The following is a 17036-nucleotide window of genomic DNA, read 5'->3' as shown; positions in this document are numbered from 1 at the left end:
AGTTTAGTTGAGAGATGAGATGAGAAGGAGTAGATAAGAGGAGAAACGAATGGCTGTGAAAGACGAAAGAAATAAGGCAAAAAGATAAGGAAGCGGTGCGTGCGTAGAAGTTATTAGTAGAGCCGAACGAAGCCTGTGACGGTGCGCCGTTCCCAAACGTTTCCCATTATTATTTGTCTCGTCCTGTCGGGGTTTATAAGACTCGGATCCTAACCTTAACGATACGACTCCAACACGTACTCCTATCCAGGGACACGGATCGGATGGCAAAAGATCAGCCGTGTAGCGCGCCCTGACCGACTTCTTTCCACCGAGGAACACAACCGATCAAATTGCTTAAAGCACTGCAATGAAAGATTGTACATGCTACACATGAAAGTTACAAGAATAATAGTCCCAGAACTACACTTGCAACAAAAGATAACATTCATAGCAGCGACATCACACTTGCAAGATGGAGAAGAAAAGGGACCACTTCACTATCTTACTCATTTACAATGTTTCACGGTACATACTGCTCTGCAAACGCAGAAGAACAGGTAAAATGTGTTGCCGCCAAGGCAGTCAAAGAATCGCTTCAATCTCCTCTCTATTTTCATATCAACTCCTCCCATGAACTCTCCCGAAAAATTAAACCATAAGCCACACCGACTATGGCTTATGGCAAACGTTGCAAGTCCTCCCAATAAAAAGACGGACAATGACCAGCAACTAGTAGGTGAATTGACAGGGTAGGCAAAACTGCGAGTCCTCTTAGATGTATACCCCGAAAAGCCAAAGGGGTAAAGCCAAGATTCTTCTTCCAAAGAAATCAGATATCACAGCGGTATGACAAGTTTACATGTATTTGCCTGGATACATACTGGTCGCAGAAGGAACCATGATTGGATGAATGGCCTGGAACGGCTGCACAAGCGTTGCAGGGCTCGGCATCACCATGGGCAGGTTCCCAGTTGCCATGACTGGCGGAGCCCCAAAGAATGGGGCAGTGCCTGCTGGAGAGGGCATGAAAATATGGCATCAGTGTGATAACAAAACGCCTCAGTACTTTTGATTATTCAATCAATGACAATGAGGCCGAAACCTGCAATGTCTGTTACCTTGAAACTTTTGCATGCTAGCTTGATGCGAGTTCAACAGCAAAGGGCGAGGCCATACTTGGGACATAACTGGTGTTACACGCATAGCATCCTTCAATAGAAAAAATAACAGATAAGACAGAATGAGCCAGAAGAAAATGTGTGTCCATTCTAGTTCTCTTATCAAAATTCTGTGTCCGTTCCAGTTTATATTTACAGTAAACATCGCGCTGTTGCACCAGGGTTTGTTACATGGATGAGATTTTAAGAAGCCAGCCGGTTAAGGAAAAAATTAAAAACCATTTGATAAGCAAGTGAATTTGATGCACAAAATAAGTCTATACAGCATCAGGGTCGCAACATCCATCGCAAACACTGAAGCCGCAAGATACTAATGTGTGATGCTAATCTCCACTAACCAACGTTCAAGGTTTACCGAGGCAAAAAGATATCTATCTATATCTATACCTAATAATAAAGGGATTAGTGCTTCTGTCCGTCAGTCATTAAATTACCCCTGGAGTTGTTAATAATTACCCACCATTCCACCAGTAAGTCAAAAAAAACAGTTTACTTTTTCCCTTCTAAAATCACCGACAGCTACAGTTTATTAATAGTACACCCCTGACATACATCACAAGCGCCCGAGAGGCGTAGTGGTATGAGCCTCACTGCTTCACACCTGAGACCTGGGTTCGATCCCGATGCTCCAGTTTCGGCCCAGCTACTCTATTTTTATCCTTTCTATTTTCAGGCAGATTCAAAAAAAAATTTAATCATAACTTTCAAATCCCAACTCCAAAATTAACATGTTATATATGGAAATCACTCAAAAATGTGTAGATTTCAAATATGCTATTATATTAAACATTTCTAAAATTCCATTTAGGATGCAACCTTAATTAATATCTTCTTTATATGGGGTATTTTGGAAATGCCAGCTTAACGTTGATATTTCTGTTCCCTAATAAATTGGAAACATCTTGAGTACACTTCAAAAATCATCCAACCTCATGATTTTTGCGCAACACCACTTATCATGTTGTTTGTCGTGTAGCATCGTGAAAGATTTCAAGGGATTCGATGTTGTCAGGTGTGAGTATGAGGGATGATTTTTTTTTTCCCGTTGCAATGCACGGGCATGTTTTGCTAGTCTATTTCTAAAAACAATTTTATTTGCAAAGTTCAGCTTGGATAATTTCTAGATAGGCATGTTTCTACAATTATGCGTGTATCATCCTCCTCCTATGAAAGAGATCCCCTTGAACCCTTGATACAAACAGCAATGGCTCACCTGAGAAACTGGATGAACATAAACAACAGGACTGAACTTCCCATCGACCATCTATAAAGTATGAAATAAAACAATTTGGTTCAGCTGAGTAGCAGATGATAATAATTTCAACTAATAAATAGACACAAATGAACAGCTTTCTAAATTAATATGGACTACATATCTTACTAAAAAATAAATATAGGACTTACAGGCTGAGGACTAGGGCTGATATAGGTTGATCCCACTTGCAAGGGGTGATATGGTGTACCGAGTCTTGCAGGATCTAGCCTTCCGACATTATGCCCCACAACCTGTCATGCAAAAAATGTAGACAGCAGCGTGCATCAAAATTCAGAAGCATGAACATATCATAGTTAACCATGTGTAAGAGTTGACATCTTATGTCGTATTTAGCTCGTATCACTTGATATATAATATGGTAGTGCATCCAGCTAAAAGAAATCAAGTTACTTACTGATTGAACATATTGAGGTGACATTCCAAAGTTTCCAGGAGCCAGGTTATTATAATGAACAACCTTGCTGGATAGAGACGAACTGCCTGGATGCGAGTGAGTTTGAAATACAGGTACACCAGTTGGAACTCCAGAGACCGAGTTTGAGATATAGTTTGGGTTAACGGGGGGTGCAGCTGCAAGTACTGGTCTGGAACTTGCAAAAGATGGAGCGAAGACCTTAGCATGGGGATTGAGTTTGGATTCCTGACATAATAATGTTAAAAGGCAAAATGAATAGACTGAAAACAATGAACTGCATGTCATATATATAATGTAGTACTGAAGATGATAATAAAGCACAGGAAGGTTCATGAACAGCAGTAAAAAAGGCATTGGAAGTAGGGCATGTACAAATGCAAGATGCATTTACATGGGTGCTTAAAGATGAGTATAGGCAAGTGCCAAAGTAAGAGGCATCTCCTCATGCAAGGCAACTAGTATGTCTTGTAGAGGCTTAGATTGTTGTTTTATCTACCAATTAGATCAAAGATATATGCACAAGCACCTAAGACGTGCCAGTGCCTATTTAAGCATCGACAGTACAACATTAGAACAATTGTCCTACGTGGAAAGAAACAGTTCTCTTCTACGCGCTCCCACCTGGCAATGTTGCACGTGCCTTATTTGAATCTTTTCAGAAAAAAGAAAACTTCTATGCATCATAATCCAAAATAGGAATGCACTAATCATAGCAGCAATACTTTGGTCAAGAACATTGACCCTTGGCAGGCCGTATTTAATTTTACGACTAGATTCTAAAGTATTTTCCCTGTGCATTCAGTTATCGACAATAATTTTATGTTTGGCATGAGAGTACTAAGTATAATGCATAGAAAAGGCACACATTTAGGAAATAATTGAGATAATCAATAAATCAGTACAGTTAAGCATTATGTGCGGAGTTGAGTTAATATATAAATTTGTATTTCAATACTTGCATCTGCAATAATATTATTAGCAACGTAGCATTATACATTACTATTGAGAAAATGCATACATTTACAACATATTGAGATAATCAATAAATCAGTATAGTTAAGCATTGTACATAGTTGAAATAATACATAAATTCGTACAGTTTATTACTATGCCTTGCTCCAAATGGAGATACATGGCATGCTTATTTTTCTTACAAAGTCAGCAGGTACTCCCCTACAGTCCATATTAATATGGACCGGAGGGAGTACTACTCCGTTCGTTCCTAAATATAAGTCTTTTTAGACATTTCAAATGGACTACAATATACGGATGTATGTAGACATGTTTGAGAGTGTAGATTCACTCATTTTGCTCCGTATGTAGTCACTCGTTGAAATCTCTAGAAAGACTTATATTTGGGAACGGAGGGAGTACTTTATAAGGAAGAATAAGATGTAGACAAATCTATCGCTACTAACACATACCAAAAGAGCTCACCTTAGCAGTGGTTTTGCTTGACATGACAGCTTTAATAGATGAATTGTTGATGGGTTGAGATGTTTTAACATTTGAAGCTACCACAGGAGTAGCTAAAACTGAATTAACAACATTTCCATCTTTTGATCCAATATCAGCAGAAGTTGGAATTGCATTCCAATTTGGCACTATATGTTCAATTGGAGAGCAGACATTTGCAGCATTACTGTTCACTGAGAAATCAGAAAGGTTTAGTGCAAGGAAGGGAAGGATGAAAGGGCTATCTGAATAGAAGACAAAAAGGGCTAGAGTTAGTACTTGGAGCAATTTTCCCAGTGGGGTTATCACTATTCTGACACAGCCTGCTGCACTTCTCAACCTGTCTGTGACAGAAATAGCATTAATGAAGGTCAACAATGAATAAGACATGGTAAAAATAAGCAGAATACAATCAAGTAGAATATATTGCTTGATGTACATTCTGAACCAGCAATGAAAAATTGTAACAGTTAAAGGTATCCAGTTACTGGGGGCAAGCAATCGGTATACTTTGATGGATACACATTTACAGACCTGGATGCTTTTGGGTCTCCCAAATGTGAAGTTTGAGGCTGCATCAATCCACTGGCTGCCACCACATCACAAGCACTAGTTTTAGAAATATCTTTAGTAGCAAGGGAGAAGTCCTGGCAAAACAACCACAACCATTTTTGTCAGCTCCATCAGAAGGCAATGTGTTTCAACTAACATATAAGTGCATTAAACCTACCTTTGCAATCACTTGCACAAGATCATCTGGGAGAACAACAAGAGTGTCCACAAAAGCTCCCAGCACTAGATTGGCATTGTCTTTTCCGTTTGCAATCTTCCTTGCTTTCTTTAGCACAACACCTGCTCAACACAAATCCATTAATCCAATGTGTCCTCCCCCAAAACTAAAATTTGGTAGAACACAACAAACATTATACTGCCCAAGACTCGAAAGTACGAAGTATATGAGCAGTTGGCAAACTCAAATTATGAGATAAAAAGGACTTAAAGGAGTTCAGACTATCAGATCACAGTAGAGATGATGTAAAATCAAGGTCAATCCACAAATTGTGCGCATGATCTCCCAAGGAAAAGGATATTTCCTGGAGAACTTGCAAAAAAATCTAAGAGAACAAATTAATAAGCAAAATAAAGGGACTGATGTAGCAATATTGCCCCCAGGGCGAAAATCCTAAGAGCAATTAGAATACAGAAACCACACCATTTTCAATGGTATCGAGAAATCCACCTGGAGTTCTTCATCACAGCTCAAATGTAGAGCGAAACCGAACCGGTAATTCCATTACACTGTATATCCTTCATAATGCCCAATAATAACTATAACCTTTGTACTGTTGTTGGATCACACAATCGAGCATAATCGCTTCGATCACGGAATGAAAGCATTCGTCTATTATGACTTATCTCCGCAACATAGCACGCACCAAATCCCCACCGAGACCAAAAAACAGCAGCAAGGGGGGCAAGGGAATTCGCCCCTAGATCCAGAAGAATGATTTATGCAAGACCATGACAGCACGTGATCTGCAAATGGAACAAGGAAAGCAAAAACACTTTTCCCGTGATCTGGATGAACCACATTTGAATCCACCCTGACGCGCAAGAGATCCTCCATATGACGCTTCAGGCTCACGGCAGGGTGGCGATGTAGGAGAGAAGGGAGAAGGAAACAATCTAGATGCACTTGCATTGTAGAAACCCGGATCGCTCGAACCAATCCAGATACAATTCCCAGCACAATTTTCTCACCTAAATCAGGAAGACCGAACGACCAGGATCTCGGCCTCTATAGAGCAGAACACACGCAGCCGCCCCTCATCACAGAAGATGAACATAACCCGGCGATCTCCACCACCCGCCCCCGAATCCGCCCCAGCCCCAGCCACAGCCCCAGAACAAAATACTAGCAAAACGCGGCATCCAGGCGGCCGCGGTAAGTCGACGAACAAGCGGATCACAACCCATTCCCAGAAGAAAAAAAAAAGAGACCAAACCAGGTCGCCTCACTGGCCTCGCGGCACCCACTATCTCCGCCCGGCAGCCGGATCACGGCCCGAGCGCCATTCGCGTGATCCCGGGACCCGACGCCATCCCCGAACCAGACCAACGAGAGAGGGAGGGAGGGAGGAGAGGGGGCGCGCACCGTATCCGGCGTCGAGGGAGGCGGTGTGGAAGACGCCGGCGTAGGCGGATCCGTCGCGGACCTGGACCTCGACGGGGAGGCCGACCATGCAGACCGTCGCCAGCAGCAGCGCCTCGCAGACGGCCGGCGGCGCCTGCGCCGGCGCCGCCTTGGCCTTTTTGGGGCGGGCCATGGGGCGGGGGGTGGTGGTGGTGGGGAGGAGAGGGGGGAGGGGAGGCGACGAGGCAGAGGCGGAAAGGCGAGAGAGGAAAGGAGCCCGGGCGGCGCGTGCCGCGTGCGGCCGTGTGTCTGACGGACGGGTCGGGGTCGGGGGTCGGTTCGGAACGGACGGACGGATCGGGCGCTGCTGGATCGCGGCCCGATCTGCTGGGGCGCGGATCTTGATGCGCGCGCGCGCGCGACAATGGCAAGGAATCTCGGGCTGTACATGTGCTACAGCGCCCTGTCTGGAACTATGGCTGGCTCTGGCTGCCTTTCTCGTCAGCCTTTGTCGCTTTGCAGCTGGCGTCTGTAACTCTGTCATTACTTTACTTTTTTTCGTACGGTGATCGGAAATGTTGGTTCTACTTTCTACTAATGCACTACGTTGTGTAATCAGGGCAACTCCAAGGCCGTACACCAGGGAGTGAGAACTCCTTCAAACCATTTCTAGATTTTGGACATCCGTCCTTGTCCACGGAGATTTAGACGCGATCACGGACATTTAGAATTGATTTTGATCTACCGTGCTTATCTTTAGATTCATCATCAAATGTTTCATTAGTTAGCTATATACATAGCCGAGTAATAATTTTTTATTTTTCATGATATTAATGTTATTCTGTTCTTTTCCAATCGATGGTCTTTGAGTATTGTATTACTCACTTCATCCCATTATATAAAAGCATTTTTTACACTAGTGAAACGCTCTTACAGGACGGAGGGAGTAGTAGAAAGTAGTAGAAAGTAGAACCAAAATGCTCTGCTCTTGCAGTAAAAACGATGTCTCTAGAGAGCACTAGATAGAACCAAAATGACACCAAACAAAAGGGAGATTACAACTACGACTATAAGACCTCAAATTAATTGCCGAATCCACAGGCGCTAATCGAACCATTCTAGTAGTATGAAACAAACACTATCAAACGAAATTCCACGGTCGACAGCACCAAGCAGCCATGCCCTGTGATCTGATCTGCCCATGTGGTTAATCAGGCCACCAGACCAAAGCTGTTGGGTTATCCTCTTCTCTGATAAAAAAGAGAATCCAAACCACAAAGCACCAACAACATAAACAAATGCAGCAGGAAGCAAACGGTACAATAGTAGTATATAATTTAACAGCACAAGATAGCAATGGTAAATAACAGTAGACAAGGACATGCGGCGAAACAAAGCGAAGTTTCCAAGTACATATCCAAAGGATCACCACAATGGGACGGACAACAGCTGATCATAACATAGTGCATAATAACAGAACAATAGACCTTGCCATGGGGCAATCAAAATCCGGAGTCCAGGAACCGTCTCTCTCTATCGACAGGTGCTACAACATTAGCCTTGACAGTGCCTTCAAACAGGGGTTCTCATCTGTCTGGACGACCCAACGAGGAGAGCTCACTGCAGAGAAGGAAAAGATGGCGTAGTTTTGGATTAGCCAGGCGGCTGGTTTTCACATGTCGGTGCAACATTTAAGTAATAAGATTATCAAGAGCTAAGATTTGCGCTTATATCGATAGGGAACTTCACCTGTTGTGGTGGCGGTGGCTGCGGTGCCGCTGCTGGTTGTTGGTAGTTGGGATAACCAGCATAGGCTCCATAACCATACATGTTAGGGTCTTGAGGCTGTGCATACCCTTGTCCATAAGCCTCGTAGCCTTGTCCATATCCAGCATAGTAACCACCACCAGCACCAGCAGCAGCACCTGCACCCCACTGGGTGGCTTCCTGAGGCTGAAAATGTTCACGTGTTATATATTACCCACTTTACATCTAGTATATATACAACTCAAGAGAGGACAGAAGTTTAGCATGCAAGAATTAAACCTGAGTTTGTTTGTTTGAAGGGCTTCGTCCCCATGAAAGCCTCACATTCTGACCACCAACCAAGGTCCCTTGCAGCAATTGCAGAGCTTGCTCAGCAGAAGGCCTGAATATGCAGTCACAAGAGTAACTTAGAAGGAAGTACTTCAAAAATATGCAAACAAGAAACAACTAAACTATTAAAGAGAAAAAAAATCAACCTGTTAGCATACTGAACAAAGCCACATCTCTTCCCAACAGGGATCTTGACATGGACAACTTCCCCATATGGAGCAAACACTTGTTTCAAGGCATCTTCAGTGACATTGGGGTCAAGGCCACCAACAAATATCTGAGACCAAAGAAACAACTATGTTCAACACACTGAAATTCAATTGGTGTAATACAGAAAAGTAGAACTAAGAACGCACGGTGGTATTGTTAGGATCATTGTCAGACTGAGCTCCTTGAGTATTTGTATTTGGAATTGGTACTGTAAATGAAAGCAAAAAAAAGTGAAGGAAATACGTTGTAAGACTTGTTAAATAACAAAGAATAAATAAACATGAATGCATATCATGCAAGAGACACAAAATTTAAATGATAAATATACCATGTCACTAAAGCAGGGCAAAAGCTAAATAAATAAATAACATGTGACTAAAGCAATGCATAATAAGATAGATAAATAAAGAAGGAACAACTACCAAAAGGTCATACAAAATTCACTTAGCAAAAATTCGAGATGGGAAGTTTAACTCTCAATGCATGTGGAAGGGATTCCATCCCTCAACTGCTAAACTCTGGTGAACAAAGCAATCACGACACAATATACCAGTTCACTTTGCATGTGTATATTCTGATTGAGCATGGGCCATAGCATTTTTATTTATACACAGGAAAGGTGTTCTAAAGATATACATACATTATAGTGACATATAACTAGTACTCCCTCCGTCCCGAAGTAAGTGTCACTGACTTGGTACAACTTTGTACTAAAGTTGTTTTTGGGGACGGAGGGAGTAGGAAAGTAAAAAATAAATAGAAGAACCAGAAACAGACTACAAACTTAGGACAGCAAACTTAGGGCATAACTGATTTAAACAAGAAATGCCACAGCTCAAGTCAATTGCAGGGCATATATGGTGGAACTGTTGATATCCTGCTTCCAGATAGCATGAGTTTACTATATTTTATTTATCTAATTGAGCATTAAATGACGCAAATCCATGCTGAAACCATTATACTAATGAAGAATGTCTTCTTGCATGCAAAAAAGGTAATACCTAGCTTTGTATTGTTCAGACACAAACAAGTAGAACAACATGAATTTATAAAAGGACAAAGGCACCATAAAACATAGCAATTAGGTATGCATGAGAAGTAAATGTATATACATGTAATAGCAAAAAGCCATTGCAGCGACATGAGATTGACAACATTTACCTCTCTCCTGAACCCCTGTTGTCTTCCTATTTGCTGCTGGGCCAATGCGCATAGGTCTGGAAGAACAGGGCATTCCATTCATTTCAGTCATGGCACGAGCTTGCTCTGTAGGATCACCAAACTTCACAAACCCATAACCCTTTGAACGCATTGTCATCTTGTCAGTGACAACCTTTGCGCCCTTTACTGAAGGGTAATGTACCCTGAATGTCTCCTGTAACATGTAGTCTGTAACATCAGCTGCCAAATCCCCAACAAAGATTGTATAGTCCGGGGTATCATCACGCTTTTCACCAGCACTGGCCCAGTTCAGTCTGTATGCCAACTCAACATTTGGCATCATTTGACCATTGAATGTCTGAAGAACTCGCTCAGCTGCTGCATGGCTTGCAAACTCGACAAAGCCATAGCCCTGAAGCTGTCCAGTTTGCTTGTCACGGATAAGCTTCACAGATTGGAACTGCAAGTTAACGCAAAGATCATCATTAGCAACTTTACATATAAATATATGCTCTGCAGAACATTCACACACATGTCAAAAGGTAGATAATCAGAAACAAACACATCAGTTAACTAGAGAATATTTATTTTCACAAGACGCAGTTGACAGTTTTAGTCTTCACAACACCAATCATACAACCGTGCCAAAAACGCAACTGCTCCAGAACCACAGCTAAAGCTTGATTTTTTTCCCTGTAAAAAAAGGCGTAATTCACAGCAAAGCAACTCTTCTCGCAATTCTACCATCACAACTAAATCCCTAACCCTGTACATCTAGAGCAGCGACGCGTACATCCACTAGGGCAAGCCGAGCCCAAACAAATCTCGCATCAGAGCGACGGGCCGAACGAATCTGGCATCAGACAGATCGGGACACGTACCTCCCCGGTGTTGGCGAAGCAGCTGTAGATGTAGTTCTCGTCCATCCAGTACTGGAGGTCCCCGATCCAGAGCGTCCTGACCTCGTCCGAGGCGGCGGGGGCGGCGGGGGCCTGCGGCGCGGCGTAGTACTGCTGCGGGGCGGGCACCTGGCCGTAGGGCGCGGCCTGGGGCGGCGGCTGGCCCCACATGGCCTGCGGCGGCGGCTGCTGCTGCGGGGGCGGCTGCGCGTAGTGCGGCATCGGCGGCGGGATCGCGCCCCAGTGCGGCGGCTGCCCTCCCGCGCCCTGCGGGGGCATGGGGGCGCCCATGCCCGGCTGCGGCTGCGACGGCGGCGGTGGCTGCATCATGGCGACGGGGGAGGAGAGACCCGAACCCTAGGGAGGAGAGAGGGGGAGAGGGACGGGAGAGAGGAGGGATACGGGGGAGGAGATGGGGATTTCAGGGCTGAGATTCGTCCGTGTACAGGGATTCCGGCTCTCCTTTTTTATTACCGTGGGCGAGTAGAGCGCGGCGCCCGTGTCCTTTTTTTTTTTTTTTCCTTTTTCCCCCCGGAAGAGAACTGGTGTCCTCGTCCGCTTTTTGTTTTCAAAGTAGGAGTACTCTCTTTTTTCTTGTAATAAAAAGTAAATATATAGTATTGTCTTTTGCGAAATATAGAGAAGCTTTCTTTTTTTTGAAATACTTACAATCTTTTTCTTTTGCGGATGAAAAACTTGTATTACTCAACTCATAGAATTACAATCATCAGCAGCTGGTTGGACAGTTTCCTCAGGACCAGAACCTAACCATGTCATGGTTCTCCTTTGGTACAAGCAAAAATTGCTAAACTGTCACTAACCCTATTTTGAGATCGAGAAATATGAGTAATACAAGATTCACGAGGACTCAAAAGATGTCTAATTTCTGTAACCGGAGAAGGATAAACCGATCCATCAACTTCTTTGGCTTGAATAAGAAAAGGAGACACCCTCCATGCATGCATACAACTCCGCTTCGAGAGCATCTCTACGTGAAAACAATTCCCTACTTGCCAAGAAAACAATATTGTCCCATGTTGTCCCTGAGCACCATACCCGCTCCGACAGAGCCCTCGTCGGAAACTGAGCCATCGATATTCAGTTTTCCCATCATGAGCAAGGAGGTTGCCAAGATTTAGTAGGTCGAGCAACTGCGACTTTATGTGGCCGAAAAAAATCCAAATTCATCTCCAATCATGACAATACAAACGAACATCAGAAATAATAAAAATTACATCCAAATTCGTAGACCGCCTAGCAACGACTACAAGCACTAAAGCGAGCCGAAGGCGTGCCGCCGTTACCACCCCTCCCTCGCCGGAGCCGGGCAAACTTGTTGTAGTAGACAGTCGGTGAGTCGTTATGCTAAGGCCCAATAGGACTAGCACACTAGAACAGCAGCCGCCATTGAAGAGTAGCATAGATCGGAATGATCCAACCTGAAGACACACGACCATAGACGAACTACGACCAGATCCGAGCAAATCCACCAAGGACAAAATCCATCGGGGACACATCTCGACGCACCCACCGACGATGCTAGACGCACCACCAGGACGAAGGCTTGGCGGGGAGAACCTTATTCCATTTTCACGGAACCACCACTGTCTTGTCTTCCTGAGCAGGACACAAACCCTAACAAAACTCGAAGAAACGTCTAAAAACGAAGCCCTCTCGCCATTAAGGGCCAGGATCCACCACGCAGCCATGGCCCTAAGGCCGCCGGAGATGAGGCGAACCGGCGGCGGCTGTGGCAGGAGGTAGAGGAACCCTAGATTTGTTTGGGGAAGGAGGTGACTAGAGTTGTACGAAATGTGTGTCAACTAATATGGATGTGAGTAGTACAACTTTAGTATAAATTGTACTAGATTGTACTACTAAGTGTGCGTCAATTAATTTGGATCGGAGTGAGTACTAATTTCATTAACCAAAACAAGCACATATAATCAAAAGTACAAGGGGAAAATGCTTTGACCCAAAACACACAGACTAGGTGACACGGCGGCGATGGCGGCCTTGTTCGGCGATTCTGATGCCGCAGGGCGTCTAGGTGTTGCGCTTGACCTTTGTACGCCATCTCGAAGGCCAGACGGATCAATTCCCGGTGAAAATGGGCCTCGGCGGCCATTGTGCAGAGCTACACGATCACAGCCTCGTCGGCAGCGAAAAAGCGGATTTTAGCGTCAACGACGGGAAAGGTGCGGGAGAGGGCAGCAGAGCTGCGAGGTGGTTGCATGGAACGGTTCCGACGACGGGGGCTGGCTGCGGGGCGGCGAGTCAGTGCCGATAAAAATGTCGAGCGACCGACTGAATTACTAAGAAGTTGCGCCTTTGGAGTATAAATAGACAAGACAACTGCATTTTAAGGGGCGGAAAGTTATACAGCTTTAAGAAATTATTGGTTTGATAGATCTGCTAAATAGGTGTTAATCCCTAAAAAAGAATCTTTTTTGGTCCAAATATAACTTTTGTTGATGCGCTAGGTGCTAGAGATGCTTTTTAGAGACGTGTCTCCCTTGATTTTGAGAAGAGAAGACATATAAGGCTAGCACTTTCTGTGAAAAGGGACTTTTCCAAACGGAAATACAAATGAATTTGTCATATCACAAAGAACAATGATGCCCCCTCAAAAGAAAAGAACAATTATGCACATTCATGACAGCTAGAAAAGGAACCATCCGCAACTAGCATTCAGACGGACGATAAGAGCCTATCGTTGTGATGCCATCAAGAGAATTTTCCTTCTCAGAATTTCTCATATACGAAGTACAATGCAAAAAAAGTTTGTCTTTTTATCAGCAAAAGGGGTTTCAATCCTTATATACAAACAATCCGTCCACAGTGCACCTCGGTCGTTGCGCCATAGCCAGTCCGGACATCCCTAACCACAAGCGTTCAGACTGTTTCATTCTCGATCTCGTATTAGGCTACCAGCTTCCTTTATAGCAACTTCAACGGGGCAACTCAAATGAGCAGCGATTTTGTCCGTTTGCATCGGCCAAGCGGACACGAACATTTTCGTGTTTGGGTCGGCGCATGTGCCCAACGCTGACCCGATCCATTTTGACGGTGCGAGAAAAAAATACATACATATTTAAAATAAAAACAATATTAATTAAACATTAAAGCCGGCCACGAAGGCCGCCGAGAGTTCACGCGTCCACATTTGCATTAAAAAAACTAAAACAAACTAAACTATGAGGCGGATGAGCATCGGCGTCGGCGTCGTCCTAGGCATCGGCGTCGTCGTCCTCGGGGTCCGTCAGGTCGATGAGCGTCGGCGCAGGGCCGGCCCAGGGGAACGCCGTGTTCCAGAGAGCGTTCATGTCGGGCGCGGGCTGTGCCGCCGCCTGTGTCGCCGCGGCCTGGCGCTCCTCCTCCTCGGCCTTGTGCTGATCGTCCTCGGCGTCGCGCTCGAGCATCTCGAGGTACTCGCCGTGGCGGCGCTCCTCGGCCAGCCGTCACGGGCGCCACTGTTCGAGGTATGCCGCCTCCTGCGCCCGCGTCGCCCCCAACCAGACCGGCGGCGCGCTGACCCACTCGCGTACTACTCCCGTCCAGGAGTAGCGCTCGATGGGGGACGGCTCCGGCTCTGGCTCCGGCTCGGCTTTGACAGGGGACGGCGGGGCCACCGGTGGCAGGACGCAGTCGCCCACCACGGAGAGGGCCATGGCATGTGCCATGGCCGCCTCGTACGCCGCCGCCATGCGCCGCTGGTCCTCCTCGCTCTCCAGGTAGACCGCCGCAAGGGCCGCCTGGTAGGCGGCCTCTGCCTCCTGGTCCTCCTCGCGGACGACGAGCAAGGGCGGCGGCACGCTGCGGTCGACTTCGCGAACATCGCGTCGCCTCGCCTCCTCGTGCTCAAAGGCGAACCATCGAGCCCAGTTGGGCGAGCCGGTTGTGTAGGCGGGGGCGCGACGCTGCTCCGGTGACAGGAGCTCCCACCGGCGCCGCACCTCCTCCACATGCGCCCTAGCCGACCGCGGCGTCGCCAGCACTGGGATCTTCTCCAGATCCAGGTGCCAGTCGTGCGGCAGGGTGGCGTCGGGGTACGGGAGAGGCACGCGGTGCTGCTAGTGCCACTCCGCCTGGTGCACTGGCACGTTCACGCACTGCCTTGGCCGGCGAGCTGGCACCGGCGGAGGCGGGAGGAACTCCGAGGAAAACGGAATGGCGGGGGACTTTCCCTTGGCCTTGCTGCTGCCAGCCCCGGAGAAGAGCCACATCTGGCTTCACTGGGTGGCTAGGGTTTGCCGGCAACGGGAGAGCAGAGTGTGCTAGATGGGGACGGGGGCTGGCTGCGAAGCGGATGAGGACGGCCCCGCCGCACGGTCGGCTTAAAAAGGACGACCGTCATCGCTGACGCATGGGCCCGAGGTCATAAATTAAGCTGACCAGGTAGGCCGCGTGCAGTTGGACGACCGCCAGGTGGGGACGCGGTGGACACCGAGAAAGGCGCGTGTGGCGTCCGTTCCGCGTCCGCACCGACGCATTTTGCGCGCAAATTTGAGCTGCAAATGCGTCGGCGCGGACGCGGAACGGACTCGATTTGGGTTTGGGTCGGCGCGTTGGGCCTCATCTTTTGTCCGCGCCAACCCAAACGGACGACGGCGGGCAAAATGGGTCGCCCCATTGAAGTTGCTCTTAATCTATTTTGCCTACCCATAGGTGCTTTTATGTAATACGTCTGGGTTACACATGTTCGACTCTAACACCTAATCCTCCACATAGTCTAAGTCTAATTGTAGCCCTATGCACATATTTCGACACAAACTTAACACTCCATGTTGGCGAGTATGTCTCCGCCATCTTGAAGTCATCATATTCACGCGGACAATTGTGTATGATTAGACTCGAGGTCTTCTCTTGTTTGCTCACTCGCATGAGCTGACCGCCAAGCCCTCCACCTCGGACTTGGTCACCTCGACTGATATTATCGCCATCAGTGGCATCTCCTTAGCTCCGCCTTCAACAAAGCTTGCTCGCATCGTGTAGAATTTATTTTTGGTCCTTTTCCCTGCATCATGAGCTTCTTTTCCTTCTTGACCCTCATGGTTTTCTTATCTCTGTCCACCTTGTAGACATAACCATCATCATCAAGTTTCCCAAGCAAAACGATTTCTCCAACCATGCACTATAAAAAAGACACATCCTTGACATTATGGCCCAAACAAAAAAAATATGTCATGGTTATGACACTTCTACGACAATAATTGTGACAAAAACATGTATCATCATTGATGTGGTGGGCTCCTACTTCTATGAAAAAAATTATGACAGAACATGAACTTTTCGTCCTAGACGGGCCGGAGACGCACCTGCATGACATCCTTTGGGCCGTCCATGATGTAAAAAATCATGATAGAAGTGAGGACGAGAAAAATTTCAGGGAGTTCCCGGTTACGGTGGGTGGTCGGGGCCGAGCGATGCAGCATAGTTTGCGTGTTTCTCTCGTACATACGCGCGTGTGTGCGAGGTGTTTGCTAAGATCTGACATTCAAAAGACATCAACGAAACATGCCAGTAACGGACCGTAAGTAGTCGTGGCCCAGAACTGAGCTCAAGAGTTTATGGTCCCTTAGGAGGCCAAAAGTATACACGGGCTGGAACGGCCCAATTGAATCATGAGCCACTAATGGGTATAAAGCAAATTACTGTTCAATATGGGCCAAAATCACCACAAGCTGATAATAGACCCAGAGATACAAATTACTTCATATGGGCCGAAAGACGTCATGGGCCATACATGGGCTGGAAGTGACAACGGGCTGAAATTATATTGGATGGCCCACATGACTCTACTAGGCTGAATTCGGAATGGCCATAACAGGCCGTGAGTTACTGGGTCATAAATGGGACATATGCGTACATACCGTTAATAGGCTTTGCATGGGCCGGCCCGCTAACTTTTGACTAAGTCAAATGGGCCGGCATTTTTAACCTATATGGGCCACTGTAGGTCGTGCGACGTGTCGACGTACCATAGGTGGGCCTTGTCCATTGAACGGATGACATATGTCCCAACGCCGAGCTGGCACGTGGATCCTCTGGCGAATGAGAATTTTACACGTGGAAAATCCCCCTTAGTCCGAGCGGTTAATGGGTTATCGGATCCAAGCAAAACCCAATAGCTTAGCAGCGACCAGTTATGGTGGATGCCACGTGTCGGTTACCCTTGACGAAAACACTTCCATGACGCGCCATTTATCGGCATGGAAGGGTCCACTTC

At 46.2% G+C, this 17036-nt stretch overlaps 2 protein-coding genes across 3 annotated transcripts; both read right to left on the bottom strand.

Moving 5' to 3' along the window:
• Positions 1-332: 332 nt before the first annotated feature.
• Positions 333-6740, bottom strand: LOC109764856 (uncharacterized). Of its 2 annotated transcripts, none has more exons than XM_020323639.4 (10): positions 6462-6740; positions 5037-5158; positions 4841-4953; positions 4586-4650; positions 4289-4500; positions 2831-3076; positions 2565-2666; positions 2374-2424; positions 1101-1191; positions 333-992 (listed from the first exon to the last, which is right to left on the bottom strand). In XM_020323639.4, exons 1-10 carry the CDS (start codon positions 6631-6633, stop codon positions 838-840), a joined length of 1329 nt encoding a protein of 442 aa, XP_020179228.1. In that variant the 5' UTR covers positions 6634-6740; the 3' UTR covers positions 333-837. The 2 variants fall into 2 exon arrangements, with proteins under 2 accessions (XP_020179228.1, XP_020179229.1); XM_020323640.4 differs by having other exon boundaries at positions 333-995; positions 6462-6714.
• A 999-nt stretch (positions 6741-7739) lies between these two features.
• Positions 7740-11301, bottom strand: LOC109764855 (RNA-binding protein L). Its single transcript, XM_020323638.4, has 7 exons — positions 10790-11301; positions 9909-10368; positions 8894-8955; positions 8684-8814; positions 8487-8589; positions 8190-8393; positions 7740-8060 (listed from the first exon to the last, which is right to left on the bottom strand). Exons 1-7 carry the CDS (start codon positions 11135-11137, stop codon positions 8058-8060), a joined length of 1311 nt encoding a protein of 436 aa, XP_020179227.1. The 5' UTR covers positions 11138-11301; the 3' UTR covers positions 7740-8057.
• Positions 11302-17036: the final 5735 nt, after the last annotated feature.

The sequence above is a fragment of the Aegilops tauschii genome, chromosome 2 (assembly GCF_002575655.3).
Source record: "Aegilops tauschii subsp. strangulata cultivar AL8/78 chromosome 2, Aet v6.0, whole genome shotgun sequence".
Taxonomy (NCBI): domain Eukaryota; kingdom Viridiplantae; phylum Streptophyta; class Magnoliopsida; order Poales; family Poaceae; genus Aegilops; species Aegilops tauschii.
Note: the sequence above shows the minus strand (reverse complement) of the source record. Positions and strands in the feature narration are given on the sequence as shown.

Bases quoted from the DNA above. Each gene is read 5' to 3' on its own strand.
- LOC109764855 (XM_020323638.4), bottom strand. From the start codon at position 11,137: ATGATGCAGCCACCGCCGCCGTCGCAGCCGCAGCCGGGCATGGGCGCC. The intron at 8,590-8,683 runs GTTGATTTTTTT...CTGCATATTCAG, and splicing joins TTTGTTCAGTATGCTAACAG to GCCTTCTGCTGAGCAAGCTC. The intron at 8,394-8,486 runs GTTTAATTCTTG...GAACATTTTCAG, and splicing joins CTTCAAACAAACAAACTCAG to CCTCAGGAAGCCACCCAGTG.
- LOC109764856 (XM_020323640.4), bottom strand. From the start codon at position 6,633: ATGGCCCGCCCCAAAAAGGCCAAGGCGGCGCCGGCGCAGGCGCCGCCG. The intron at 4,954-5,036 runs GTAGGTTTAATG...TTGTTTTGCCAG, and splicing joins TTGTGCAAGTGATTGCAAAG to GACTTCTCCCTTGCTACTAA. The intron at 3,077-4,288 runs GTGAGCTCTTTT...TTATTATGTCAG, and splicing joins CAAGCAAAACCACTGCTAAG to GAATCCAAACTCAATCCCCA.